At 49.4% G+C, this 27,483-nt stretch overlaps 1 protein-coding gene and 1 long non-coding RNA gene across 11 annotated transcripts in view; one reads left to right on the top strand and one right to left on the bottom strand.

Annotated features, from left to right (window-relative positions):
- The window catches only part of LOC128773658 (uncharacterized), a 100,909-nt gene that overhangs the window by 52,008 nt on the left and 21,418 nt on the right, over nt 1-27,483 (top strand). The gene's annotated exons all lie outside the window — the stretch shown is intronic.
- SYT6 (synaptotagmin 6) overlaps nt 16,516-27,483 on the bottom strand; it is a 61,897-nt gene continuing 50,929 nt past the window's right edge. For 4 of the 10 annotated variants that reach the window (XM_019457909.2, XM_019457914.2, XM_019457916.2 and 1 more), the window contains exons 5-7: nt 26,773-26,944; nt 25,403-25,553; nt 19,197-19,388 (exon numbers count right to left, since the gene is read on the bottom strand). In XM_019457909.2, the coding sequence (XP_019313454.1) occupies nt 19,317-19,388; nt 25,403-25,553; nt 26,773-26,944 (395 nt within the window). In that variant the 3' untranslated portion in view covers nt 19,197-19,316. Of the gene's footprint in view, nt 19,389-20,987; nt 21,057-25,402; nt 25,580-26,772; nt 26,945-27,483 lie in introns of those variants that run through there. The other 6 variants (XR_002082276.2, XR_002082277.2, XM_019457910.2 and 3 more) reach the window with 6 other exon arrangements.

Raw genomic sequence — 27,483 nt, 5'->3', positions numbered from 1 at the left:
CCAGCAAGCAACCTCTACAGCAGCCTTGGGACACTCACTGACTCTGAATGAGGAGCAGAATGTGACTTTCCATTCTGTCAGGGAGACACATGATTTATAGTTGTAAATGACTGTAAAGTTGACTTATAGTTGTAGATGTGATCAAGTTAGATAAGAACATCCTTGAAAATATCTGAATGGGGGCGCCTGGGTGGCTCAGTCGGTTAAGCGTCCAACTTCAGCTCAGGTCAAGATCTCGCGGTTTGTGAGTTCGAGCCCCGCGTCGGGTTCTGTGCTGACAGCTCGAGCCTGGAGCCTGTTTCAGATTCTGTGTCTCCCTCTCTCTCTGCCCCTCCTCACTCACGCTCTGTCTCTCTCTGTCTCTGAAAAATGAATAAACCTTAAAAAAAAAAAAAGAAAATATCTGAATAGGGAGAAAGTTATGTGTGCCAGGCAGGGCAAACAGAAGAATACAATTGACAGGCTTTTATTATTTGTCCTGTCCAGTGAGGCCACAAGGGACAGCTCTATATGCAACACGAGCCCCTCCCTCTCATAGAGCCAATAGTTGGCTCTCTATTGGATCTGCAATGGACACCTAACCCTGGGCAGCCATCCTCTGACTCCTTGTCTGGATCAAATGGACAGACTCATCCAAGAAGACTTTTTCTCCCAACACTTGAACCAGGAGACACGGAGTCTATTGCCACTTGCAGTGGGCTCTGGGCTTAGGTCTTAAACCCTTGGGGGCTGATAAGTAGGCAGAGGTAGGTGGTGGGGGGCAAGAGAACAGAGCAGACCCTAAAGCCAGGGAGACAGAGTTGCTGCTTCCATTCTTAATGGGTTGGCCCGGATCTCAAGTGTAGATCCTCTCAGATCTGACAAGGTTTTACTTTCTGTCCTTGAAGTTCATTGGATTTCTGCCTTCTTACAATGAGTCTCAAACTGTAGTGGAAAGCTAGAGTTCAGGAGAGAGATCTGGATAGGAATATGGTTTCCAGACCCATCTACATTTCCATGGAATGAAGACTTTGGGAGTGGATGAAGTCGCCCCAGGGAATGTATAGAGGGAAGCAGAAAATGTTGCCATTCTGTTCGTTGTAAATACATTTCATGCTTGAAAAGACACTAAATGCGTGTATGTATTATTTTACTTACCCTTCTAAACAACTCTGTGAGGTAGCTGGTATTACTATCCTAATTTTACAAATAAGGGCAGGTGATAAAAAGGATGAAGTCCTGTTGCTCAGGTCACACAGCCTTAGCAACAGCAGCGATGGGTCTTGTCTTCTGGCTGGTCCATTCTCTCCTTGGGTGGGCAACACATGGTAACTCGAGGAACCGGCATTGCCAGATATTTGCAGAGAAGTTGGTGAGAGAATAAATGAAATGAGGGACATTTATGCCCAGAGCCCCCTTGTTTCCCTTTGTGGGGTTCTTCCTCCCTGGCCCCAGTGACCAGCCTACTGCTCTATAGCACCTCTTGGGGAGACCACTGATGCCCCATCATCGGAGCAGGGAGGGGTCTGTGCTCCAGTTATCCCTCCCAAGGTCAATTCCCAGTCCCCCAGGGCCATATTTAATGCTCCCAAATTCTACTGGTTGGGGGGTGGGTAGTGGGGGAGAGATTTGGTAAGTAGTATTTTGTGGAAAAAGGGTTACATGATCAGATCGTTTGGGAAATCCCAAGTTAAATAAACACAAAAATTCCTTTATTCTTCTCAGAGCATTAAATGTATTAATGTGCATCTCCCCAAGGGGCATATCATTGGAAGAATTTCCCAAACTTACTTGACCACAGAATGACTTCCAAAAGTGGTGGTGTTCAAAGCCATCGTGGGGAAGGGGAGAAGGACAATACAGAGGTAGGAGGCTGGAGGCCTACAAGAACATCTCATGCCTCCCTTCAGGGTTAGCAATCACCTACTCCCTACATGCTGGGGCTGGCCTTGACTGGAAATCTCCACTGATGTGTGTGTGTGTGTGTGTGTGTGTGTGTGTGTGTGCGTGTGCATGTGCGTGTGTGTGCGTGTGTGTACGTGTGTGTATGTGTGTGTTGAGCAAGTGTGTGTGTGTATCCATGCATCCATGCACATAGGCATAATTCCTGGCTCTCAGCTCAGAGGCAGGAACCAGACTGATTTTTAACACTTAGTTCTTAAGGTCTCTTATCCCCTAATATTTGTTCAGGTCTCTTTGAGGCCTCTTTGTTCAACAAGGCATACATAAGGCCTCTCTTGGGCTCTGTTTGGTTGGAATGTGGCGGGGCCAGGTGGGGGGCTTATTCTTCCAAGGCCAGAAAGGAGAACGGGCCAAGTGAGGAGGGCACTTGCCCTACTGCCAGCCCTGACCCCTTGGGGCCTCTCTCTTGGGACCGCCCTGCCTACTGAGGATGGGTTGGGAGAAGCCTTTGCAGAGGACTTCTCTCAAATTGACACTCTCTGTTTATTTTTGCACCCCTAATTACCCTTTCAACTTGCCATGGCTTATTTTTAGAGGTTTCCCATCCACCTCATTAACAGCTCGTAAGAGTTCCTGTCTCATATTTCTACCGTTTATACCCTTAATTAAACACAGCGGCCTTTGTTATCTCTGAGTAGTGGCCTTGTTAGAATTTAAATAGGATGCCTTGCATATCGGTTAACTGCTTTTTAAGCATTCCGGCCCTTTCCTCCAACCCTTTTGTGTGCCACTGGGATATCTAGAGCCCTGTCTCCCGGGGGCTTTCTCTGTTCCCTTTGGTTATTCTTTTCCTAATCAATCAAGGGCTGGTGTACAAGAAGCTTTGGGTTCTGGCTGCTCTGTTTTGTGATTTGGCTTTGTTTTCTTTATTTTTTTTGGTGGGGGGGCACCTTTGGCCTCCTTCCTCTCCCCCTCCTGGAGTTACAAGGGAAGAGGTTGGTAGGGACTTTTTCAAGCTTTGCCATCCCATGTGTGAACAGAACAGCGATAGTTAATTAAATGCACACCAGGACTCAGATCCCTGACCTTAACATCTGCTGATCCTCCCACCTCATCAGGAAAGCGCTGCCTAATTACCTTTTCCTGCTGGCCCAGTTTATTTTCAAACCTTCTTAGTGGGACTGGCCAAAATATTGAAGGCATCCATCATCAGAGGCACCCGATCCCAGGTACCGCCTCGCAGAGAGAGGGAGGCCAGCACAGCACAGCGACAGCTCTCTGGGGACACAGTGGCATGGGCCCAGGTTGTTGGGATAGGAAGGAAGATGTTTCCCCAGCAGTGTCTGGGGGACCTTGGAGGAACCTACGCTTTAGGTAAGGAAGTGCAGTGGTCTGGCCCTCATGGCCTGGGCTCAGTCTGCCTGTGGAGCTCACAGCCTCTCTGGTAAGAGATGAACATGTTGTTGCACTGATGGCTCAGGGACAGCCGGTGGGATGCAGGTGGAGGGGGTGCCTGAGCCCTGCGGAGTCAGGACAGAGCAGTTAGGGTCGGAGTCACCTAGGCTGGAATCTCAGCTCTCCTCCTTGGCTTTGGGTGATCGACTTGACTTCTCTTGCTTGTTTCCTTATGTGTATTATGAAACAGTACTCATGCTACCTACCTCATAGGACTGATGTCAGAACCAGTCAGGTCGTGCATGAAAAGAACCTAGCATGGAGACTGACACATCACAGTCACTTAACTGATGACAGCTGCTATGATGAATGTTGGTGTTATTGGAAAATAATGGTCACTGCAGTCCTAAGTGGCCACTCTAGACCATAGGTGCAGTGTAAGGACTTCAAGAACCTTCCAAATATGCATTCTCTTTAGCCCATTTCTCCCGGAAACAACCCTGGGTTCTGTGGATGGTGTAGGATGATTCTGGGACATTGTGATGATGTTGATTTTAGCCTGTAGGAGAGAGAGTTCATCTACTCATTCATTCATATTCCCAATGTATCCAAAAATCATTTATCAAGCACCTACTAAGTGCCCGACACTGTGCAAAGTACAGTAGGGGCATCAGCTCTCAAGTGGCCTCTGCCCTTTTGGGGAAGACCCTCCTTATAATGGACATCAGAGTGAAATGTCTTCTAAAAGAAGAAATGAACACTGTACTTACAGGACAGAGAAGAAGGAGCTGACCTGGGACAGGCCGAACTCAGGGAAGATGGGGGAAGGACATTTGAGCAGGAACGTGAAAGACAAGAAAGTTTTCCAGGGGCAAAGGAGGGGTAGAAGAATACTCCAGAGCAAGGGAACAGCGTGAGCACAGGTGTCTGGAAATGCTGCCTGTGTGAAGAGAGAAGGTGAATGGGTAGGGTCAGGTGGCACTGAACCAGAATGCCATAGAAAGGAATCTGAAGGAACGGGGCCAAAGAGAAGGGACAGTGGACAAAGGCTCCAGAGAGCTGGCTAACTAGGACTGTGTGAACATAGACTGGGTCCCCACCTTTCATGACCAGGGGACCCCTCCTGTTAATTTACCCCCACAGATCTCGTTGGATTTCAGCCGTGTGACAAATCATATTTATTAATATCCGTGAGGCTGTATTGAGGTAAATGTACAGTTTCTAGTAGTTCTTTTAAATTTTTAAAAATATTTATTTGAGGGGCGCCTGGGTACCTCAGTCGGTTAAGCGGCCGACTTCAGCTCAGGTCATGATCTCACAATCTGTGAGTTCGAGCCCCGCGTTGGGCTCTGTGCTGACAGCTCAGAGCGTGGAGGCTGTTTCAGATTCTGTGTCTCCCTCTCTCTGACCCTCCCCTGTTCATGCTCTGTCTCTCTCTGTCTCAAAAATAAATAAACGTTAAGGGGTGCCTGGGTGGCTCAGTCGGTTAAACGTCCGACTTCAGCTCAGGTCATGATCTCGCGGTCCGTGAGTTCGAGCCCCGCGTTGGGCTCTGTGCTGACAGCTCAGAGCGTGGAGGCTGTTTCAGATTCTGTGTCTCCCTCTCTCTGACCCTCCCCTGTTCATGCTCTGTCTCTCTCTGTCTCAAAAATAAATAAACGTTAAAAAAATTTTTTTAAAATATTTATTTGAGAGAGAAAAGGAGTATGTGAGTAGTGAGGGAGTAGAGAGGGAGAGAGAGAATCCCAAGCAATCTCTGTGCTGTCAGTGCAGAGCTGGATGCAGGGCTCGATCTCACAAACAAGGAGATCATGACCGGAGCCGACATCATGAGTCGGACGCTTAGCCAACTGAGCCATCCAGGCGCCCTAGTAGTTCTTTTAAGTTCTTTTATCCAGGATCCCTGGATAATCTGTAAATGTCACTTTGGGAACCCAGGTGGGTAGAGAAGTCAAGGAGCAGAGCTATACAGCCTCCTTAGTAAATGCCTGCAGTCATCCGGGGCCAGAGGTGAAGGGGCAGAGGTGTGGTTGCTGAAAGTCAGGACGGGTATGAGACCGACTGGGCGGGATGGACAGGAATTAGTGAGTGACTGGGGCTGAGGAGAGGGAGGAATAGAAAACGATTCGGAGGCCCTGGGCCTGGTGGTAAGAATATGAGCGGTGCCATCACCAAGAGAGGGGGCCCAGGAGGGCTGGCAGCCAGAGGGAGGACAGTTGAGAGTAGGCCGTGCTGAGTTTGAGGTCCCCAAAGTCACCCACCTGGAGTTCTCCCACAGGAACTTGGGAGCTTGCGAGGCATCTCAAGACATTTTCTCATGGCAGGAAAACAGACTCAGCTGACCTCCCGTCCTCAGACCCAATGCATAGGTGGAATCCCATGCATAGGTGGGACTAGCACCCCTCTCACCCTCTGCTCCAGTCAGTCCCTGATTGCAGAGACTTCCCTAAAATTCTCTAGGATCTGTCCATTGGAAAAGACTGGGTTAGGGAGAGGGGTGGGGGTGGGGGCTCTGGAAGAGGTGCCAGGCCGGGGCAGCACTCCCACTCCGCCACTGCCTCCTGTCCCTGCCTGTGCCCAGTCTGCAGTCAGCTAGTTTAGAACAGATGCTCACAGTCATGATCAACCTGTTTGCCTCGGCTTTTCCTCCGTGGTGACGCAGAACAAGGGTGCAGGGAGGGAAGCAGATGGCTTGCCCTGCTGCAGTAGGGACTGAATTGCAGTGTCATGGGTGGGGGGGGGGGGTGACTGTTAGGGCACCGGGCAGAGCTCCCACCTTGGGTGCCTTTGCCGCTAACACCCCCTCCTGTTCAGACTGACGGCGTGTGGTCCATAGGGCTGCCGGACAGATATCCAGGGTGGGAATACACCCATGCCGAGACTGCCCAGGAACACAGCCCTCGGTGACTACCCACCGTGTGGAATTCAGAACATGGTCACCCTGTGAGCCGGGTCTGGATCAAGGTCTTCATGATTAGGAACGACCGTCCCACTCCAGGTAGGGCCAAATCTCAAATCCTGGGACCAACTGTTCCTCAGAGCCTGGGTCTGGAATTTACTGGCATCGGAATCATCCGCCAGCTTGTTGATGCACCCATGCCTAGGCTCTACCCTTGGTGCAGTACACCAGGATCTCTGTGGTCTGCAATTGACATTTGGAGCAATGGCTCCAGGCGGTTCAAGTACGCAGTAAGGTTTGAGAGCCGCTGCTGGAAACCATTGCCATTAGCGTTATGCTTGGGCTTCTAGAGATTATTTTCTCAACCACACACTTGCCGTTCTGAATCTGGATCCCTGACTGTGGTCTTGGCTCACGTGTCCCCTCCCTGGCGGCAGGTGCTTCCTCTCTGACAGGCCCACTGCAATGGGGCACCTGAATGTGTAGGGTGGTGGGAGGGAACCAAACAAGGAAAGACCTTCAATCCTCGCCACGGGTGGAGGACAAGAGCACGTGTGGAGACAAGGCAGGGCACACCCGGGCACATAGTTATGGGCCAGCAGCTGCTTCAGGACTGTGGTGGGGGTCTCCCCTGCCCCAGGCTGGGGAGGCTTTTCCAGGAGGTGGCCTTAAAGAGTGAATGTTTATGTTTATATTTCCCAGGGGAGAGGAGGGCATCCTGATGAAAGAATCTACATAAGTAAAGCCTGAGGAGAGGCGGGGTTGCCTTTGGAAATGGCAGTGGGGACCCATGAGGCATCCTGAACGCCAGATTAATCCATTACCAGTTTCATGTAAAGCAAAGTCCTTGATAATATTTAACATTTTATGCAAGCAGTAATCATTCCTTCCCCCCCAATGGGCAAAAGGGGAGTCAGTAACAGTTTCTGAGTAATGGTGGAATGTATTCTAAAGGTGTGACGATAATGAAATTACCAGGGAGGTGAAGACTGGCGTTTTAGGGGCTGAGAAGTAGTTGTCTAGGGGCCAAACCTGATCAGTATGCCTGGTGGGTTTTGTTGTTTTTTTTTAAATTTCAATTTGAATGTCTTTAGATACAGCTTGCCCCCTCTGGTGCCCACAACCTGCCACTCTACCTTTGATTTACAGCCTTACACATTTCTGCCACCTGCTTAGCCCCTGACGTCTTCGTGTTTCCAATCGCTAGATGGGCACAGAGGCGGGAGAGAAGTGGGAATCCCAAGCAGTGGAGACTATGGCAGTAATCTACGAGGGAAGCGATGGTCTAGAGTGGGGTCAGTGAGACAACACAGAGAAAGAAAGAAATGTGGCATTGCGGCGCACGCAGGGAGAGAAGGGAGTCCGGAATTAAACACGTGGGGGAAGGCTACTGAAGTCCAAAGACAGAAAGAGAGCCAGCTGGGCTGCAGCAGGACGTCCAAGGGCCTTGTGTATGGCAGGTGGCAGTTTGGTGCTCTGGAGAGTAATGGCAGCTGGGGACGGATAGGCAGCAGCTGGAAGTCGTATGGGGCTGGGGGTGGATGAAATTGTGTAGACAGCTGGGGGGAGGCCAAGGACTGGGCCTGGGGGCCTTTCCTCTCTATGGGTATATGCCTAAGAGTTGGGGTGGTTGCAAAACTGGCTCCGTGACAGATGCTGGAGTCAGGAGAGAACCTCCAGGAGGGAGGGCGAGCACACAGGAGACGCTCTGCGAGATGGACTGTGAACACCTGCTTGCTGTACTGAGCTGTGGCTTTGTGTACTGGTGGGAGGGCCAGGGGGGATGGTGTCCCTGTGGTTTGGCTCTGCTCTAAGCGAGAGCACCCTCAGGTGGTGGGGCTCCCGTGTTTGACTTCGCCCCGGGGGCTGCACGGACCCCCTGTGCAACCTGGCTTTGAACTGGACCGTGGAAGGGTGGCTCTCCTCTGACACGTCCCTGTGCGTTCTCCGTGCAACTGGGGTTGGACAAAGCTGAGCTGTCGCCGTTCTGGGCTGGCTCACCCTGTCCTGCTCCCAGGCAGCTTAGAACGCTGTGGCCCTCCTCTGCTCCTCAAGCTCTGCGAGGTAAGCGGGGCTTGCAGGAACTTTCAAGTCTGCCTCGGTCACTCAGACTTCCACCGGCTGGTTTTCCATGCGGGTTTTAACCGCTCCGTCTCCTTGCACCTCGGTGCCCATAAGGTTGTGGACACCGGCTGCTGAGCTGTGGATGACGGTGGGAAAACTCACTTTGGGGGTTAGAGATGGAGTCTGGGATGAAAACTACTCCGTGCTGCTTGGCTTTACATTCTTCCCCAAAGCGCAAATCCAGCTGGTTTGTTCCCCGGGTTTGTCTCTGAGCAGTAGATCTGGTATTTATAGAGGACCGAACCGAGGGCCAATCAGCTCAGAATGGAAATTCCTGAGCCTGGAGTTCTCTGGAGGAACTGGCTCTTGGCTTTCCCTCTCCCTGGAGTTCAGCTAAGGTTTTCTCTTGCAAACTTGTAAGCTCTGAGGAGTTTGAAGACACCTAAATGGAGGATCTCCATGAAAACACGGATTGTCCTTCTCTTGGCATGGACACCTGGTGTGCTTTTCATAGTCAGTGGCAAGAACGTGGGCAAAAGGCAAGGAGAAAGGAACCCGGGGCTAGGGGCCAAGGGGCAGCTGCAGCGGCCGGCTCTCTGAGGGTGACGGGCATTGTCTCCTGTTCCTTCGGCCTCTGGGACCTCCGGCTTCTGAAATTATGTGCCCGTGCTAACCCACCGTGCAGCAACCAGAATTGGTTGTTTGCACAGACCTTCCAGCTGCAAGGAAAAGGGATCGTGAGTTCTCTGACATTTCAAAAGACAGCTGGAATGAGTGAGATATCAATGGACACATTCGTTAAATGTCACCACTTTTGTTTCTCCTCAACGCTCAGTGCTTACGTTGTTCTAAATTAATTACCCAGCCACTTGATTTATTCTGTACATCCCCCTCCCCGCTCCCTCCCACCCTCTCCAGGCTTGGGAGCGGCAGGCAATGCAGTGTCACTCCCTTTGTTCTCAAGTTACTCAGCTGTGAAAGGTGAGCAGGCCTTCAAGGAGGGGGGACGGGGTCCGGGCGACACTGGCGGCTGCGGTTTGCTCCCGGGCTGCAGACCGGAAGCTGAGCCTGACGACCGCAATCGATGCAACTCCACCTCTGGCTTATGGATGGGGGAAAGAGGCTCAGAGAAGTTGAAAGACCTGCCCGGGTTAGACCGGGCTGAACCCAGATCTTCTGGCCCTGGAGTTTACCAAATGTGATGGTGGTGAAGAGATGACTCCGTCCTCACGTGGCGCATCTGGTAGGAGGCAGCACGGCATGTCGGGTAGCCACTGGGATGGAAGAGAACGGAGAAGACAGTTCTACCCTTAGTTTCCTGGCCAGGGAGAGAGCAAGCCGGAAGCATCAGGGAAGCCACGGGTTCAAGACCAGGAGGCACAGGAAGAGCCTCTCTGCGTAAGAGGTCAGGCATGTTTGGACCATCTGGAAGAGAGAGTTGGCGGTCATTTAAGGAAGACAGTTGGGAAGCTCTCTGGTTCTTTGATTTCACAATCCATTTTAACTGTGCAGTGTCATTGTCAGTAATGTCTCCAGGGAGATGAAGGACTGTGGTCCCAAGGGGCAGGAGGCCTTCCCACCGTGATTAGCAAATCCTCTGTCATCTCAGAGACTCGCGTTTCCAAACACACTGAGAATTTCTAGCCATGGGTTTCCATTCCTCATTGTCGCAGCCCGAAGGGTCCCCACACACCTGGCTCAGACACAGACTGCAAGGTAAAGCGACAGAGGAAAGAAGAAATGCTACATGTCTCAGGATGCCTGAGGCACCTGCCCACATCGGTGCTCTGCGTCTCTCGGGATAGTCCTTGATGTGTCACCAAACTCCCCCAGTCTGTGCAGGAAAGAGAGTCCCCTCGGGTAAAGGAGTCACACATCTCCCCAGTCTGCCCCCCCCCCCCCCCCCCGGTGCTAATTTACTGCCAGTGAGCTGTCCTCAGCTGGGGCCTCTGCAGGAGGCTCACCCCTCTGGTACTGAATGGGAAAAGACGTAAGAAGGGAAGAGAGCTGAGCTAGCCCGGATGCGTTCCTGTTTGTAGAGTTCCTCTGAAGCCTCTGAGTTCTTCTATCTGTTCTCTCCCGTGGCAGCTCACCGTCGATTTCCCTTTTCATCAAGTCCGATGGCACAGGCTTTGTTTGGAGCTGCGTATCATTGAGCGATGAGCCCTTTTGCCGTTTCTGAGCTTCCCAGTGGAGCTGCTAAGTTACAGCAAGCTTTCACTCTTCCTGGCATTGTCTGACACAGGACACGTTTATGAGGTGACTGACTGGGGTTGGGTGTGATGAGCAGACTCCACAATTCTTTAGCTATTCCCGGAGGAGGAACTGATGTGAGGGATCAATGCATGTGCACGAGTGCTGGTTCACAAAGAGGCCACTGAAGGGCTCTCTCCAGGAAGGAATGAAGTTGAGGTCTCAGAGGTTACACTGAGGATTGCATCATGAAGGGCATATGAATAGACAGATGGGTTAGGCAAATCTTCTCCAGGCTTACCACATTTAAGAGTAATTTTCTATTTATGTGTGTGTCTCCCCTGAATTGTGAGCCCCTTGAAGAGCTGTGTTTTATTAGAGGGCAGTTCAGCATCATGCTTAAGCATGTGAACCATGGGGTTTAGTTATCTGGGTTCGGTTGTATGACCTTGGCCAAGTTTCTTGACCTCATAGGGTTAAAGAGAAAATTAAATGAGACAATGGATGGAAGGTGCTTAGGACAGTGCCCGGCATATGAGAAGTGCTTAGTGTTTGTTAGTTGTTATTACTAATGTGTGTGCCCTCAGCCCTAGCATGTTATCTGATGTATACTAGGTGCTCAACATGTTAATTGAGTGAATACCTACGTGCATGCAGGAAAAGAGATTAACCTGCATTCATATGAGTGAGTGCAGCTGAATTTCTTGAGCGTTCTGGGGCTGAGTAGGGCAAGAGAGAGAAGTCGGGCTGTGGGGTTGAGTTTGGTTAGCAGGTTGGGAGTTGGTCCAAGACATCTGCAGTTGTGGGAGATGAATTCCACAGGAAATTGGCAAGAATTGGGTAAAAGGTCTGGTTAGCCAGTTAAGCCTCCATCACCATGCTTGGTCCTGCACCAAGTAACAAAACATTTGTTTATCAGCAAAACCCCAGAGGTAAGAATAGGTTTGTGGACAGAATGTCAGCAAATGGCACCTTACAGGTGATTCCTATAGGACACTTTACAGTGCCCTCAAAAGTTGGATCCCTGTGAATACTACCTAAAGGTATGTATTGAGTCAGTGAGAGCCCTATCAAAATTCCATTTTGGGGGGCATCTGGGTGGCTCAGTCAGTTAAGTGTCTGACTCTTGACTTGGACTCAGGTCATGATCTCTCGGCTCGTGGGTTCGAGCTCTGCACTGTCAGCATGGAGCCTGCTTGGGAGTCTCTTTCTCCCTCTCTCTCTATCCCTCCCCTGCTCATGCACTCTCTCTCTCACACACACACAAAACAAGCTTTTTTTTTAAATCCCATTTTTTTGTAGAAATAGATTCATGCTAAAATTCATATGGAATCTCAAGGGACCTTGAGTAGCCAAAACAATTTTGGAAAAGAACAAAGTTGGAAGATTCACACTTCCTACTTTAAGACTTCCCACAAAGCTCTAAGTAATCAAATTAATGTGGTATTAGCATAAAGGCACATATATAGACCAATGAAACAGAATAGAGAGTCCAGAAATAAACCCTCACATATATGGTCAAATGATTTTCAACAAGGGTGCCAAGGTCATTCAATGTCGAAGACAGTCTTTGCAACAAATGATGTGAAAAAACTGGATATCCATGTGCAAAAGAATGAAGTTGGACTCTAATCTTACAACCTCTACAAAAATTAACTCAAAATGGATTGAAGACCCAAGTATAAGAGCTAAACCCTACAAAACTCTTAGAAGAAAATATAGGGGGAAAGCATCATGGGATTGGATCTGGCAATGATTACTTGGATATGACACCAAAAGTACAGGCAACAAAAGAAAAAAATAGACAAATTGGACAACTTCAAATTTTAAAACTTTTGTGCATCATAGGACATCATCAACAGCAACCCACAGAATGGGAGACAATACTGTATTGGTAAATCGTAGATCTGACAAGAGATCAATACCTTGAATATAGAAGAATCCAAAGAACAACAACAAAACAAATTCAGAATGGGTATTGAGAAGGGCACCTTTTGGGATGAGCACGGGGTGTTGTATGGAAACCAATTTGACAGTAAATTTCATATATTAAAAAATAAAAAAAAATAAAAAAAAAAAAAAACAAATTCAGAAATGCACATTGAATCACTATATTGTGCGCCTGGAATGAATATAGCACTGTATGTTAATTATACTGGAATTAAAATTTAAAGCTTAATAAAATAAAATAAAAAAACAAGCAAAGGACTTGAATAGACATTGTGCAAAGAATATATACAAATGGCAAAAAAACACATGAAAAGATACTTAACATCGCTAATCATTATGAAAATACAAATCGGAATCACAATTAGATACAACTTCACACCCATTAGGATGCCTACCATCAAAAATACATAAAAAAAATATAACAAGTGTTGGTGAGAATGGAGAGAAATTGGAACGTTTGTGCACTGCCTATGGGAATGTAACATGGTGCAGCCACTATGAAAAAGGGTAAGGCAGTTCCCCAACATATTAAAAACAGAATTACTACATGGTCCAACAATTCCACTCCAGATATATACCCCAGAGAATTGGAAGCAGAGACAGGAAGAGATGTTTGTAAACCCATGTTCACGGCAGCATTATTCACAAAAGCCAAAAGGTGGAAGCAACCCGAATGTTCACTGACAGATCAATGGAAAAACCAAATGGGGTATATCCATACAATAGAATATTATTCAGCTTTAAAAAGGAAGGAAATTCTTGACACATATTACAACATGGATGAACCTTGAGGATACTCTGCTAAGTGAAATAAGCCAGGCACCAAAGGACAAATATGACACGATTCCACTTATATGAGCTACCTAGAGTGGTGAAGTTCATGGAGACACGAAGTAGAATGGGCATGGCCAGGGGCTGGGGGAGGTTGGGATGGGGAGCTCTGTTTAATGGGCACAGAGCTTCAGCTTTGCAGGATGGACAAAGTTCTGTGGATGGCTGGTGGTGATGCTTGCACAACAGCATGAACATAATTAAAGCCGCTGAATCGTACGCTTAAAAAGGGCTAAAAAGGTAAACTGAAGGTAGATGTATTTTACCATGCACGCACACACACAAAAGGCAAGCACAGGCAAGGGGGAAAAAAGAGGCGGGTCCCTGCGAATGTGGGTGAAAATAGACTTGTGAATCAAGTTAGGTTCAAACGCTTTGGATTAACTTGTGAAGAATCGTTTTATGAGGCCTTGATTGATCTGTTTTTGTTCACCCGCAGCCTCATCGATCAGCTTTGCTTGGGCACACCTCCATTATTATTCACATCGCTTTCTTTTTCCTTGACCTCTAAATCTTGATGGTTCCCGAAGAAGCCCTCTCTGAGACTCTCCTTGTCTGCTTGTACCCACGTGGCCGTGTCAGCCTCCTGTCCACATCTCATTTGGGTGTGTAAGCTTTCTATAAATTAACATCTCACGCCCGACCTCTCTGCCAAGCCGCATCTCCAACTACGGCTGTCGGCTGCACATCCCTCCTGCATCTCAAATTCAGGTGGCCAAACCAGACTTATCGTTTTCCCTTGTTCTGCAGAGTTTCCGGTTTCTATGGAAGCCTCCATCATTTTTCTGGTGCCTCAAGTGTGAAAGCCTTCAACACTCTTGAATGCCCTTTTCGTCTCCCTGCCTTCCAGATCTGCTCAGCTGTCCGCCCTGCCATGCTGTCCATCCTGTTCCCCATGTCCCATACAGGTGCCCCTGTCTCCCTGTGTGTGGCCTAGGCTTAGCTTGGCCCTTCGCCCCCTCTTGGATGGATGGCTGCGACTGCCTGGAAGCCCCTTTGCCTCCAGGCTCTGCTTGTGGGCTTGCCACAGCCTTGCCGGTGGCGCTGCTGTGAACCAGCCAGAGGAAAGTTGGGGGAGGCCAGTCCCGTGCCCTGCACCAGGGCATCAGACATCTGGATGGGGCTCACTGCAAAGAGGGGTGGGACACGGGACAAATCCTGAAGTCCGGAGTGGCCTGTAGCTGCAAGACAGCCTGAGGTGATGAGGCTGGGTGAGGGGATGAGGTGTGGCAGCTAGACAGATTCTTGAAATCAGGCAAATCTTGCAGTTCTGGGTGATCAGCCTGTCTGAGAGCGGAGGCCAAGCCGGCAGTGGAGGAAGGAGGGCAGCGAGCCCACTTTGTGGAGGCAGCTGGCAGGAAGGAACGAGGCAGGGGCCAGGTCTAGAGCCTGGTGGTGCAGGGCTCAGAGTAGGGGAAGGGAAGGCTCCCTGGGCAGGCATCCAGCGTCTGGCTGGGGCTGACCAGCACCAGCAAGGTGGTGGCTGTGCTCAGGGGTTCCTTGTCTCCCCCAGATTCAGGGTGCTTGGTGGCCCTGGGGATTCCTCAGCTCCGGGCCTTCACCAGTATGGACCCCTCCACCTGGAATGTGCTCCCCCCTCACAACCTCCACATCCCCAAATCCTACCCATCCTTTAAAGCTCTAGATCAGATGCGCCTTCCTTCTCGAAGCCGTCATTCTGCCGAGCTATGATATTCTTCTGTGGCCACAGAAATCCACGCCTCTCGGGGCGCCTGGGTGGCTCAGTCAGTTAAGCGTCCGACTTCGGCTCGGGGCATGATCTCACAGTCCGTGGGTTCAAGCCCCGCATCGGGCTCTGTGCTGACAGCTCAGAGCCTGGAGCTGCCTCGGAGTCTGTGTCTCCCTCTCTCTCTGCCCCTCCCCTGCTGTCTCTCTCTGTCTCTCTCTCTCTGACTCAAAAGTGAATGGACATAAAAAACAAAAACAAAAACAAAACAGAGTCCACACCTCCTGTTCTGCACACACCTTGGACTATAGTTACTTACATTGCCAGTTTACTAGACTGGAGCTGTTTGTGGGCAAGATTCAAGTCTGAGGCTAGCACAGTTATGTGGCTCAATATAGTCCTTGATGTCATTTGACAACGAATAGACTATATCTTCTCTTTATGAGTTTCTCTGAATCAGATATTCAGTAGCTGTCACCCCCCACGGGTCTGCTAACCTCACTGTGGTCATCCTGAGTGCAAACCGATTATTTCCAGTTCTTCATCCCCTCGGCACTTGAACACCTACAATTTGGGTGGCCACATGAATAGTTCTGGGCAATGAACCGTGAAGGAAAGGGACATGTGTCACCTCTGGGCCAGAGTGTTGAGGCCAATAGGAGAGCCTTCAGAGAGCTCTTTTCCCTCAGGCAATGTTTGAGATGTTGGCTGCTCTGGTGTCCCAAGTTCCCCTGAATACCTCTGATGGGCAGAACATGCCCCCCAAACCCTTGCTGACCTGTGACGGGCATGGAACACGAATGAGAAGTAAGCCTTTGTTGTTTCCAGCCACTGAGGTCTGAAGGATGCTATGGCTGCATAACCCAGCCCAGCCAGCCAGACACATTCACCCCATCGCTTGATCTGCTCTAGATACGAGCCAAGCTACACATCACCGAACCCCGCGGCTGACAGGTGACCTGACGGGAGGCAGAAGCCAGGGGAGGCTGTGCGTTTAGGAAGCAGAGTGCTTCTCTCAGCAGTTCGGCTCCCTTGGTGGCATCTCACTGCGGAGCGCCAGTAATTCAGATGCGGATGCGCAGGAAAGGACAGTACCTTCCACTCTCCTCTCTGTGGGCTGCTTCCTAAATTAATTAAAAGCTGGGGGTGAGTGGAGAGGATATTCTATTAATTCAGAATGTTCTTTTTAAAATTTCCAGCCTGCAGTAGGATTTTTCTCCTCATTCAGCCAAGTGGTGTTTTGTGAGAGTTAGCAGGATTCCTCTCTGGGTGGGCAAAAGCATGGCACTTTCCAGGTTCGAGCGTGCAACCCGCTTCCCTGGGCATCTGGAGGGACCATTCGCTTGTGGAGTTGAACAGCTCAGGAGACAGCACAGCCCCGTGCAGCAAATGCTCTGGGAGCCATCAGCCTGACAAAACGCAGGTGTATTCCAGGCTCTTGGGGTATGCAGGGATTCCTTGGGCGGAACAAAAACCAAACAAGCCCTACCGCTGTACCTCGGATGGAAGGGAAGTGGTTATCTCTGTGAAACAAAGCTTAAAGGTAAAAAAGCTCTGCAGTGTCCTGTGTGCATGCAGACGGCTAAACCTCAGGAACATACAATGACAAGAGAAATGGGGGAGAGACGGATATTTAATTGAATAAAAACTCCAGGCTGTGACAGGGGTGGGGAGACACGAAGCAGTAATGAACAACATAATTTTTTAAATGACGATGCAATTAGTTAACATCCTGAATATGTGAAGGAAGGGGGAGAGGCATCTTTTAGCCCAGAAACACTGCTAAACAAAGAAGGGAACTTTGCTTTAAAACAAAAACAAAAACAAAAACAAAAACAAAAACAAAACACTTCTATATGCAAAAGGCCCTGATTATCATGACTTGAGCAAAGCTCAAAATGCCAAGACAGGAAAGAGGTTTCTCTTGGCAGAGAAGCTAACAAATGAATCAACTTTGTATTTCATTTTGTTCTGAAACTTGTAATTCATTTTATTCTCATCCGCGAGGAAGAGGTATTGGGCTAGATAATGACATTGGCAGACATTCAGGTTCATTCATGCTGTGGGTTGAGGACTAATCTCCCCAGAAGACGCTTGGGGGGTGAGGCTCCTGCTGCTGAGAGCCTCCCTAGCCTGGGCTTCCCAGGCTGTAGAAACTTACCAAGGCTGCGATAGTGGAAGTGGCAACTGGGTCGGTGGTGGGGGGCAGACCACAATCTGCTCAGGAAACCATCTCCCAAAACCACGGGGAGGTTCGCTTGTGTGGGTCAGCTGCTTGGACATAAAAGGAATGTCTGAGAGCAGTCACTATCCCACCCTTCACTCCGATCACACTTCCTCCTCTGAAAGGGTCCAGTGGTCATTCTCATGTGTCTAAGGGTTATGAAGGCAGCTGGACATGTGTTTTGAGCTCACTTCTGGAAGGATCCTCTCACACTAATTTCTGGGCTGTGACCCAGGAAACTCAGCTGTCTCCTTCCTAGTTGCAGGACCCACAGCATCTGCCCAGTGATTGAGATGGCCCTCTTGATGGAATCAGTCTAGAGTCAAGAGGCAGAAGAAAGTTCATGGCCTGTTGGAAGTCTTGTCATGACAAGAGGTTTTTTGTCCTTTTTTGTCATGACATGAGGTTTTTTCTCCCTCTGGAAAGAACATCCAGCCACAGTACTGCCCGACCAGGATGGCCTATCAATCACAAGACATTTGGGGAGAAATCTTATCTTTATACAATGACTCACATTAGCTCCTAGCCTAAGGCTCAGTACAGAGTAGAGTTTGGGTTTATCTGCCTTTACTTTTATGAGCTGAAAACTTCTCTGGCCACAATATCCTGGTCATCCTCATGTCTAGTCTGAACTCTGGGTAGAAGACACTGCCCAAAGTCGTATCAGCAGAGAAACCTGAAAACTTGGCTTAAAGTGAGGGTTACTTTATTGAGTTTCTGCTCCTAAAGCACGTGACATATACAAAGAATAAGACACAAGGTGTGTGAGTAGCTTTTCCATTCTTGACCTTCCCATGGCAGAAGAAGGGGCTCTTCAGCAGACTTGCCTCTTGAAAGTCACACACACACGACTCTGGAAGTTGGCGTTGTGTATTCACAAGATACAGTGGCAACTCACCTCCAGGAATTTACCAGGGCTATACAGACTGAGATTAAGCAAACCAACTTGAGTTATAGGGGGTTGGTGGGAAGGCCACTAGTAACTCAACAAAAACGTACTATGACAATGCAGAACACTTGAAACATTTTTTTTTTCCTAAACTGAACTTGGCCTAAGGTAGAGGTCTAAAGGAGAAAAAAACCGAAACCTTCACTACCACTGAAACAAACACTGAAGTACTTAGTAATTTATAGAACTAAAGTTGAAGATGAACATTGTCCCAGAGTCAAGAGGGGGTGGAGGGCGCTGATATACTCTTAAGTTGACTTTGTTTCAATCAAGAAGATTCTCTTCAGAGAAAAATGGATTCCAGCTCTGACTTGGATTAAAACTCCCCATTTTCCAGAGAACATTTTATCCAGGTTCTTCTCTGATCTACTGAGGCATTTGAAACAGTTGCTTGATACTTCATGGCATTTTAAAGCTATGCATAACACAGAAGTCATTCTGGAACCTGGGTGCCTTCTTTTCTTTACCATAAAGGTTATTTCTGAGAACAAAGATCTGTTTTCAAACAACTGTGGTCATTAACTGTGGTGTGCCAGAAAACATAGGGCATGTTTAGTGTCGGCAGAATCCTTCCTAAAGAAAGTGGCTAAGTTCCCATGAGGAATCAAGACATTCGTTCAATGCATGAGGAAAGTCAACAAGGAAGTGGGGGAAGGAGCCCTCACAACCAGCGGAAGGTGCACAGACACCTCGGAGCCCCAGTGATTTCAGCGCAGGACCAGGAGTCTTCATCTCGGTCTGTGCCACATCAGCGAAGAGCTTCCAAGGGTCACAGCTCGCCGCGTAAAGGCTCGTGGCCCGATCTGCACCCTTTGGCGGGCCGCTGCAGAAGCAGCCATTCTTCCAGTCCTCTTCCTTCGTCTCCAGGGTTGTGGAGCTTGGTGGAGACACAAAACTTCAGGAACTCAAACCACCTCCCCCGAAAAGGCGACTATTTTACATTGTATTTTATATGAACCAACCTCTGGGCTCTCCACTCTTCTTTCTTTCCTACTATTTCCCCCTTCTTTTCTTGGCAGCAGATCCATAAAAAGTGAAAACCACAGAAAACATCACCTTGGGAGACAAAAACGACTAAGACAGGTCCGGCCGCTCGACAAATGTCTTGGCCTTGACCTACACAGGAGCGGTTAAGACTCGTGCTACCGCTGCCGCTGCTCCTGCGTAACACTGTGTTTGGACAGTTGAACAAGTGCAAAAAAGAACGTCGCGGAGTCCCCTCGGTGTCGCCCGGCCGCGCAGCTCATGGTGTGGGAGGTGGTTTCGGGGACGGGCACGAGCTCTCACTGTCAAAGCTGGCAGCCCGGCCCTGCCACTGCGGAGAGGGGAGAAGGCTGGTTATTGATCGCCAGGGGGGTTTGCATTTCAACTTTCAAAACTTCTCTGGCCCATGCACTGAATTCACCTTTCCCGGCTTTTCATAAGCTTTCTGGAATTTTGCTGTCAGCCATGCAAAAACAGAAGGAAAAGAGCTGTAGGGCTTCTAGTTTGGAATACCTGATTTTTAGAAAAGACCTACTGCAGAGATAATTAAAGCTTTCTCCACTGTGCAGTGTGTGCGTGTGTGTGTGTGCGTGTGTGTTAATGAGGTGCTATGACTGGGCCATTTCTGAGTGCTTCAGCCATTTCTCACACTGAAAATCAGATTATGTTAGCAGCAAAAGAGGCAGTCTACAGAGTATGCCCTTATTGCCAAGAACCCACGATCATGAATTATTAGCAATTTGTCTGGGGGCTGTTAGCACAGCTACAAACCTGATATTGCTTTAGCTCTGTGCTCTCTTTCTTAGGCTTAATGCTTCCTATGGGCATTCGCACCCACCTTGTGAGGAGGTGGCAGTGTGAGGGGGGCAGCCAGTTCCCCTTTCCGGGGCATCCCCTTCCTTCTCCCATCTCACAGGTTGCCCCCTCTCAGCCCCACCCTGCCCCTGCTGTCAAAGTCGGTGATGTAATGAGGCATAATGGAGTGAAGGAGAGGGCTGAGGATGAATGGACCCGTGCCTGAGCCATTCGACCCTTCCTTCAATTGAAAAGCCAGTCATGCTGGAGCAGCGCATTCTGGGCAAAGATCTGACCCCGGGCATATTGTTGACCTGTCTTGCGGCTGTGTAACTTCAAAGTGAGGCAGTGTCCACTGCTCATTCCATCTTTCTTGTGAGCTGGGAAGACCCAGCCCTCTCCCAGGTGCCCGTGGGACAGTGCTCCAGAGAGTCAGGGAGGGAGGGGGTCGAGATGGCCCTTCGGCACTGAAGTACAGCCCTTCCACTTCCCCCGAACTTTGGGGGTCTCCACCGTGGAATGATGGGCTGAGTAGAAGCTATGCTGTGCATTTATGCATGAAGCGGGGGCGGGCTGGGGAAGGATGCAGTTCTCCCCACAGCGCAGCCATTTCTAGATAGAGCTGAGCCGCCTGAGGAGCAGACCATTTGCCAGCCAGCATTTCCTACTGGAAACCCACCGTGCTGAGGAGAGACCCAGACCAGTGGAGAACCTCCATGCTCCCAATTCTACAGAAAGCCCCTGCCACCTTCCCTGGACTTGGTCACTTAGTGCTCCCTGTGCTGGCTAACCAGCAGATCTTCACGACTAGCCAAACACCGGACAATCCGGTACTGATGACCACTGCCACGTGTCCTAGATCTGAGTGAGCTTAGCATGCCGGACCTGGAGGCGGGCCCAGGGGGTCATCCAGCCCGGAATCTTGTCCTTGCGGATAACAGAATCAAGACACAGAGAAGTCAAGACACAGCTAGTCAAGGACAGAGCCAGGATGTGAAACCAGGTCTCCTCATTCCCAGCTCGGCGTTCTTTCTGCTCCGTTCCGCCACCGCCTCAGCATCTGGCCACGCCAGGGGAAGGAGATGCGACTTGTGAGAAGAAACCTAACCTCTTTGGGTCCACACCGGGTACTTACTCCTAACTCCAGGTGGTAGTCTCTCTGCTTGCAGCATCCACGTGAATGAAATCACAACCGAGGGTTTCCCTGGTGAAATATTTTAAATACATGAATGCCTGGTTGTTGAGCCCGCTGTGACCTCTGACTCAAGTGTTTCCTAACCAGAAGGTGACACGAGATGATTACTAATGCTTGCATTCGACACACCTTTACTTTAGGAATTGTACTCTTTTTTGCCAGGACCTTTGATGTCGGTGCAAGGTACATTGTAATTGCCGGCTTCTCCCCTGGGGAAGCATGCCACCTAAACAATCTGATTGGTAGGCCAGTTCAGAGGAGAAAAACAAAATGGCTACAAGGAGTACCTTTTTTTCTCTATGTAATACCCCAAAGAGAAGTCACACGGAGCGTAACTGTTAATCCGGGACAAATGAAGAAGGCACGCTCGCTCCCCTGCCAGCCCCTGATTTTTTCTATGAAGATAAACAGAGGAGGGAGATGGGGTCCGTGGACGATGGGAAAATGAATGGTTCTAGCAGGCTTATCATGGCGGCTCTGAAATAGCAAAGAACTGACCCTGGCACACAGGGCGGCTGTGTTCCAGTAAGCCCTCTTATTGTTCTGAAATGGGTCACGTTCCAACAGATTGAAAAATCTCCGGAAGCTGATCTAAACTTGGTGCTCCATGATAAAAACGCCTTGGAGAAGGCTGCTGGTCAACCCGGGCTCTGTGTGTGGTGAAATCAATGATACGCAGCACCGGGCAGGAGTGCTCAGAGAGAAGAGGGCCACAGCCCCCGCCAGAGAAGGATGCTCGCTGTGGCTTAATCAATTTCTACTCAGGAAAACATCCCAGCAGGGAAAAATACCTTTTCAGTTAGTTTGTTCCCCTCAACCTTATTTTAAAACCCCAAACAAGCGAGCAAGTATGGTGCCCTCTTATTCTCATTAATAAATAAGGAACGATCACAGCGCTTGAAACTCTTCTAAGAAAGGTACAATATAAATAGAGAGCGCTTTACAGAGACGATGCCATTTATCTGCCCGGGAGCTGGAGAATAAGATTTCTTTATGTACTATACAAATGGGAGAAACAGGTTCCAGGGGCAAGGTTCTTGCTCAGTGTCTAGCACAGAACCGAGGAGGCGAGCTGGGAGCTCTAAGGATGACTGAGGGGGATAAACGTTCAAGTACGATGCATCACGTGAGCCCAAAGAGGGTTTACTTCATATCTACCCGGTAGGCTTTTAGATGCATTTTTGTTAAAGATTCTCAAACTGTGGGTGCTAAAAATGTAGGTGAAATCCTAAGTTGCCAAGATCAATGTCATTTTCAGCTTCTTCATACAGAGAACTGATCAGCTGAGCGGAAAATGGTAGGATAATGAGTGGGGGAGGGGCAGTCTCGGGAGCTTGGTGTGTGAGGTCAAGAAAAAAGTAAGCCCAAAGGATAGGAATCAATGTATTCTCTTTTCGTTTTCCATATACTGTTACTTTCCTTTCCTTCACTGTCTCATCAAATATTCATTTTCAAGGTCTTGATTCCACTTTATCTTTCTTTCTTTTGTAGTCTGGACTAGTGAGTCAGGGTTTTCAAAGAAACGGGACTTGGAATCAATTATTTGGCTTAATTAGGTTGTATTCATCATGGAGTGATTCTGGAACTGAGTCCCGGCACCCCCGTGCCACTCTGCACCCACCCCCAACTCCAGCCGCCTCTGGCCGGTTGCTTCCGGTTTGCGTGGACAGACCAGCCCAGTTATAATGCCGGTTATCTTTCTGAGGTGGTGCGACGTGAGGGCTCACTGGCTCCACTAGTCATCATTTAAGGGTCCGAGTTTCCAGAAGAGCAGAGATGACAGGAGCCTACCGCCTCATTTACCAACCAGGAAACGGGAAACCAGAAGAGGCAGTGAGTTGCCTGAAGCCCTGCAGCCTATCAGGGAACTCTCAGCTTACGTGTCCCTCCCTCTAATGCATTCTGAACACTTCAGTGTATTTATTCTACTCTTAACGTATCTCCAATGGATTTAAAAATGGGGGAGGGGGCAAGGCACCCTCCCTTGGTTGATTCAACCCTGCATTCAAGTGAGGTACCAGGTGTGGTCTCTGGGCACCTACTGTTCTGTCTAGGAGCTGCCTCCTGAGTAGGCAGAGGCTGGTCGTGGGTACCGCACCTACACCCTGCAGACAGAGCCTTCTGGATAAGAGGAGGCAGAAGATCTCCTGGGGGAAAGGAGCCGGGGAGGTGAGGGATGGGACTGGCCTCAGTCATTTAAGCTTCACAGAAGCTGTGGTAGAATCAAGGAAACCACAAGACAGAAACATGAGGCCTCAGATGACCAAGAACTTTGTGTCTATGACTTACTTCTCCACACTGGCCTTGAAGACATGCCTACCTGAGTAGGTAAATCAATTAGCTTGGCTCCTAGAACCTTCTATCCCCCACATGATTCCACATGTCCAAATACCCTCAGCTCCCAGTCTCTCTTAAGACACCTCACACTGCAGGGGCGCCTGGGTGGCTCAGTCGGTTAAGCATCCACTTTGGCTCAGGTCACGATCGCACGGTTTGTGAGTTCGAGCCCTGAGTCAGGCTCTGTGCTGTCAGCTTGGAGCCTGGAGCCTGCTTCGGATTCTGTGTCTCCCTCTCTCTCTGCCCTTCCCCCACTGCACTGTCTCTCTCTCTCTGTCTCTCAAAATAAATAAAACATTTAAAAAAATTAAAAAAAAAAAAAAGACACTTCACACTGCTCTGGGGTGGAAATAGGTGGAAACAGACCTGTCCACCCCAAAAAGAAAAGGGAGCTGGGAGGTCCTCTGGGTTTGGCTCCCACACCTTTCCTGTGTCACAGAGCCTAAAGAAAGGATTACAGTTGACCCTTGAACAACATCAGGATTAGGGGCACTGACCCTCCACACAGTCAAGAATCTGAGTATCGCTTTTTCCTCCCCCAAATCTTAACTACTCACGTTCTGTTGACTGGAAGCCTTACCGATAACATAAACAGTCAATTAACAAATATTTTGTATGTTATAGGAATTCTATACTGTATTCTTACAATAAAGTAAGCTAGAGAGAAAAATGTTATTAGGAAAGTCATCTGGGTGGAGCTCCGGGGTGGCTCAGTCGGTTGAGCATCCGACTTCGGCTCAGGTCATGATCCCGAAGTTCATGAGTTCGAGCCCCACGTCGGGCTCTGTGCTGACAGCTCAGAGCCTGGAGCCTGCTTCCGATTCTGTGTCTCCCTCTCTCTCGGCCCCTCCCCTGCTTGCTGTCTCTCCATCTCTCTTGAAGATAAATAAACGTTAAAAAAAATTTTTTTTTTTAAATAAAGTCATCAGGGAGAGAAAATGCATTTACAGTACTGTACTGTATTTGTATATATAAAAAAAAGTCCACACCTAAGTGGACCCACACAGTTCAAACCGTGTTGTTCAAAGGTCAACTGTACTGTTTTTAAGGTGACTGCTTTTCAGCTGAGGGGCCACATGGTGTAAGGGTTAAAGCTTTATTTTTTTCATTAGATTTTCCAACTTTATGCTCTAGACTTTCTAGGCTTGAAGGCTAGGATGAACAAGCAATCACCTGCTGTTTAGGATACGGAATGGGTATGAGATACTCAAAATAAGGTTTAAAGCTCACCTGGCGACCCCCACATCTCAACCCATTTGAGAAAAAGCAGGCCTGGGAGCCACCAGGGTGATACATAGCAGGATCTTACACTGGCAGAGTTTGGCGGAGGGGAAGCCAACTGTCAATGTCACTGGAAGGGACATTTTCTTTGCAGTTGAGAGAAATGATTGGCTCCAGATTATTATATAGCAAGGCCAAAGGGGCCAAGATTGGAGCCCAGGGCTCAGGACTCCTGGGCAGTGCTCCATCCATCATATCTCTGTTAGGATGCGGTCACACAGTGTGCCGCCTTGAAGCCACACTCCGTCCAACAACGGGAGAACCAGCATTCATGGTGGCAGGATCTGATCTCTGGCCATCTGCATCCAGGCAATGAAGACTGCCTTGGGACCACCTGGCTAGAGCCTCAGGGAACCTAGTGCTTCCACGGCCAAGTTCTGATCTCAGCCTCTTGGGGCTTTCTCCCAAAGGACTGACGTGGCCCCGGGGGCTTCGTGAAAGCATTCTGGGCCTGGCACAGTGGAGCTGCTGGGAAGGCTTCCTCCAAGTTCTAATTTTCCGTTTAGAACTCAGTGTCGCTTTCAATATGCTCGACATCAGAGGCTTTTTGTCAGGCAGCTTCCCACTGTCCTCCTCCATTTCCTTCCTGCCTGTTCCGCACTGGGTGAGAAGCACGTAGCCCCCGCACACCCCGGGAAGGACCCACGAAGGTGAGGTCGTACAGCCGCCGACTGCCATTCTCCAGCCCACGCTGCCATGCGGCAAACTTGCCAAGGGCCAAGCGCGACCTCACCCACCTCTTTGAAGGATTTCTTTACCTCCACCAAGGAGTGCCAGTGTGCAATGGGCTTCCGTGGGTACGCCAGCATCTCGTTCCAGTGGTCCCTGCCCAGGCCTTCGGCATTGATCCCCACACGACACACTCCTATGATCTCATTGTGGCCCACTCTGAGGGAGAAAGAAAGGGCCTGGCGCTGGTGACCAGACACGCTGTCAGAAAGGGGGGTCCTGGGGGCTGGGATTCTGCCCAGAGATCTAACTCAGAATGCTGAGCTCTGAAAACAGATGCTTGGCAGGGCCTCGGGGTGCCGGCGGCAGTGAAACTTTGCCCACCCTCCTTGGGTGGACACTGACACAGAGAGATGAGAAAAAGGTGACAAACTGCTTTGGAATCACAGGAAATGGTGGGCAGATGGCCGGACTTTAGGGAATGGGAGAGTTTAAGTCTCGTCCCTTATTGGACTCTGCTAGGACATTACAGCCTTGCTTGAGATCTCAGCATTTGGAAATAAATCACCCCGCTCTGAGTACTCTTTCTCCATACCCCCAAAGGCTAGAATGTGATTGATTCACTCAGCAAGAACATTAATCACCACTCAACTATGTTCAGCGAGCACCTACTATGCCTGAGAACTTGTGCTAAAAATCCTGGATGAAGGGTTTACTGCATGTTTTTTTTTTTTTCTTCCTTCAGCTGGAGTGACACCTGGAGAGAAGGTGTCACGGTGGCTGGGGTGGTTGGAAAATATTTTTGAGCCGGCCCTGATGGAAGAGAGGATTTGGATAAGTGGAAGAGAAGAAATATATCCAAGAAAGGGGAAATTAAGTTGGATAAATATGTTGGGTCCAGATTCTGGAAGGCCTTGAGAAGCTAGGGGAAGAGCCTATATAACAGGAGCCATTGGTGGTTCTTGAGAAGGGTAGGTGCCAAAGAAAGTAGTCTTTTAGGAAGGCGTGCTTCTAGTGTGTTGGCAGGATTGAGCCAGGGCGTGATGGAGGCAGGGGGCAGCTGGGACGCTGCACAGCCATCCCTGAGTGGGAGTGGTAGCAGCACCAGAAATGGAGAGGAGGGAGGCATTTTAGAGGACAGATGACAGGACTTGGTGGCAGGGGGAGCAACAGGAGTAGTCAGGGGCAAATTCAGGGAAACTAACGGGTAGATTGGCCCTTGATGGAAATGGGCCCTGCTGGGAAGCAAAACTTGAGCTTCTGCTCAGGGGAATCCACACTCTTCCTCAAACTTCTGCACCCTTCTTGGGTGGAGCCATATTTGAGGCCAATGGGATCCCGAGCCCTGAACCACAGGGTCCAAGGTCAGGACACCCTGTGCTGCATTGGTGTGGGCGTGAGGGGCAGGGAATCGTGGCCCTCTGGGACCAGCACCTACCGATCGTAATCCATAACCGAGATGAGCAGGTTGACTTGATCCATGTTCTCTGGGGGGATGTCAAAGATGATGGCTTCATTGTAGACAGGGTTGAGAGTGTTCTTCTTTATGGTCGTTTTCTTCTTCTTCAGTCTCCTCCCATCACAAAGCAGGGACACTTTGACATATGGATCTGTGCCAGTGGAGGGGTGATGGGAAGGGAAAGGGGCATGTTAGGGAGCATGTTAACCAGATGTCCTCGAACATCATTTGCAGCAGAGAGACGGAAGCCACAGACCTACTGTTGCTCATCAGATGGTATCAGTGGGTTGTTAAGATAATTAAACCACCTTGTATTTATGTAGCACACCTGTCTCTGAGGACACTTCGTGCTTAATAAACACAGAGTCTTTAGCGACCTCAGGATTATTGGGAGAGTGCCTAATGGACTTTCACTAATGGTGAAGCTGGCCTCAAATCAGACAGGACACCTGCCCATGGGTATGCAGATCACGGCCCTAAATCTCAGCTCCGTGATGGCTGGCTTGCTCCAAAGGGTGGTGAAGCTGAACGAGGCACTCGGTTCCTTTCCCTGACTTGGAGTCCTTTTCTCTGGGGGTTTGTCAGCATTATTAGCCAAAGGATAAGGGAGTAAAAATAGATGTCGATGACACCCAAGGAGTAGCAGCGTGTCAGAGTAAATGAACAGCGACAATCACAACGCTGGTCCTG

Source organism: Panthera pardus, unplaced genomic scaffold (genome assembly GCF_024362965.1).
Source record: "Panthera pardus isolate Hobbes unplaced genomic scaffold, ASM2436296v1 HiC_scaffold_11, whole genome shotgun sequence".
Lineage (NCBI taxonomy): Eukaryota > Metazoa > Chordata > Mammalia > Carnivora > Felidae > Panthera > Panthera pardus.
The sequence above is the reverse complement of the archived record's forward strand: the minus strand, read 5'-3'. Positions and strand labels throughout refer to the sequence as shown.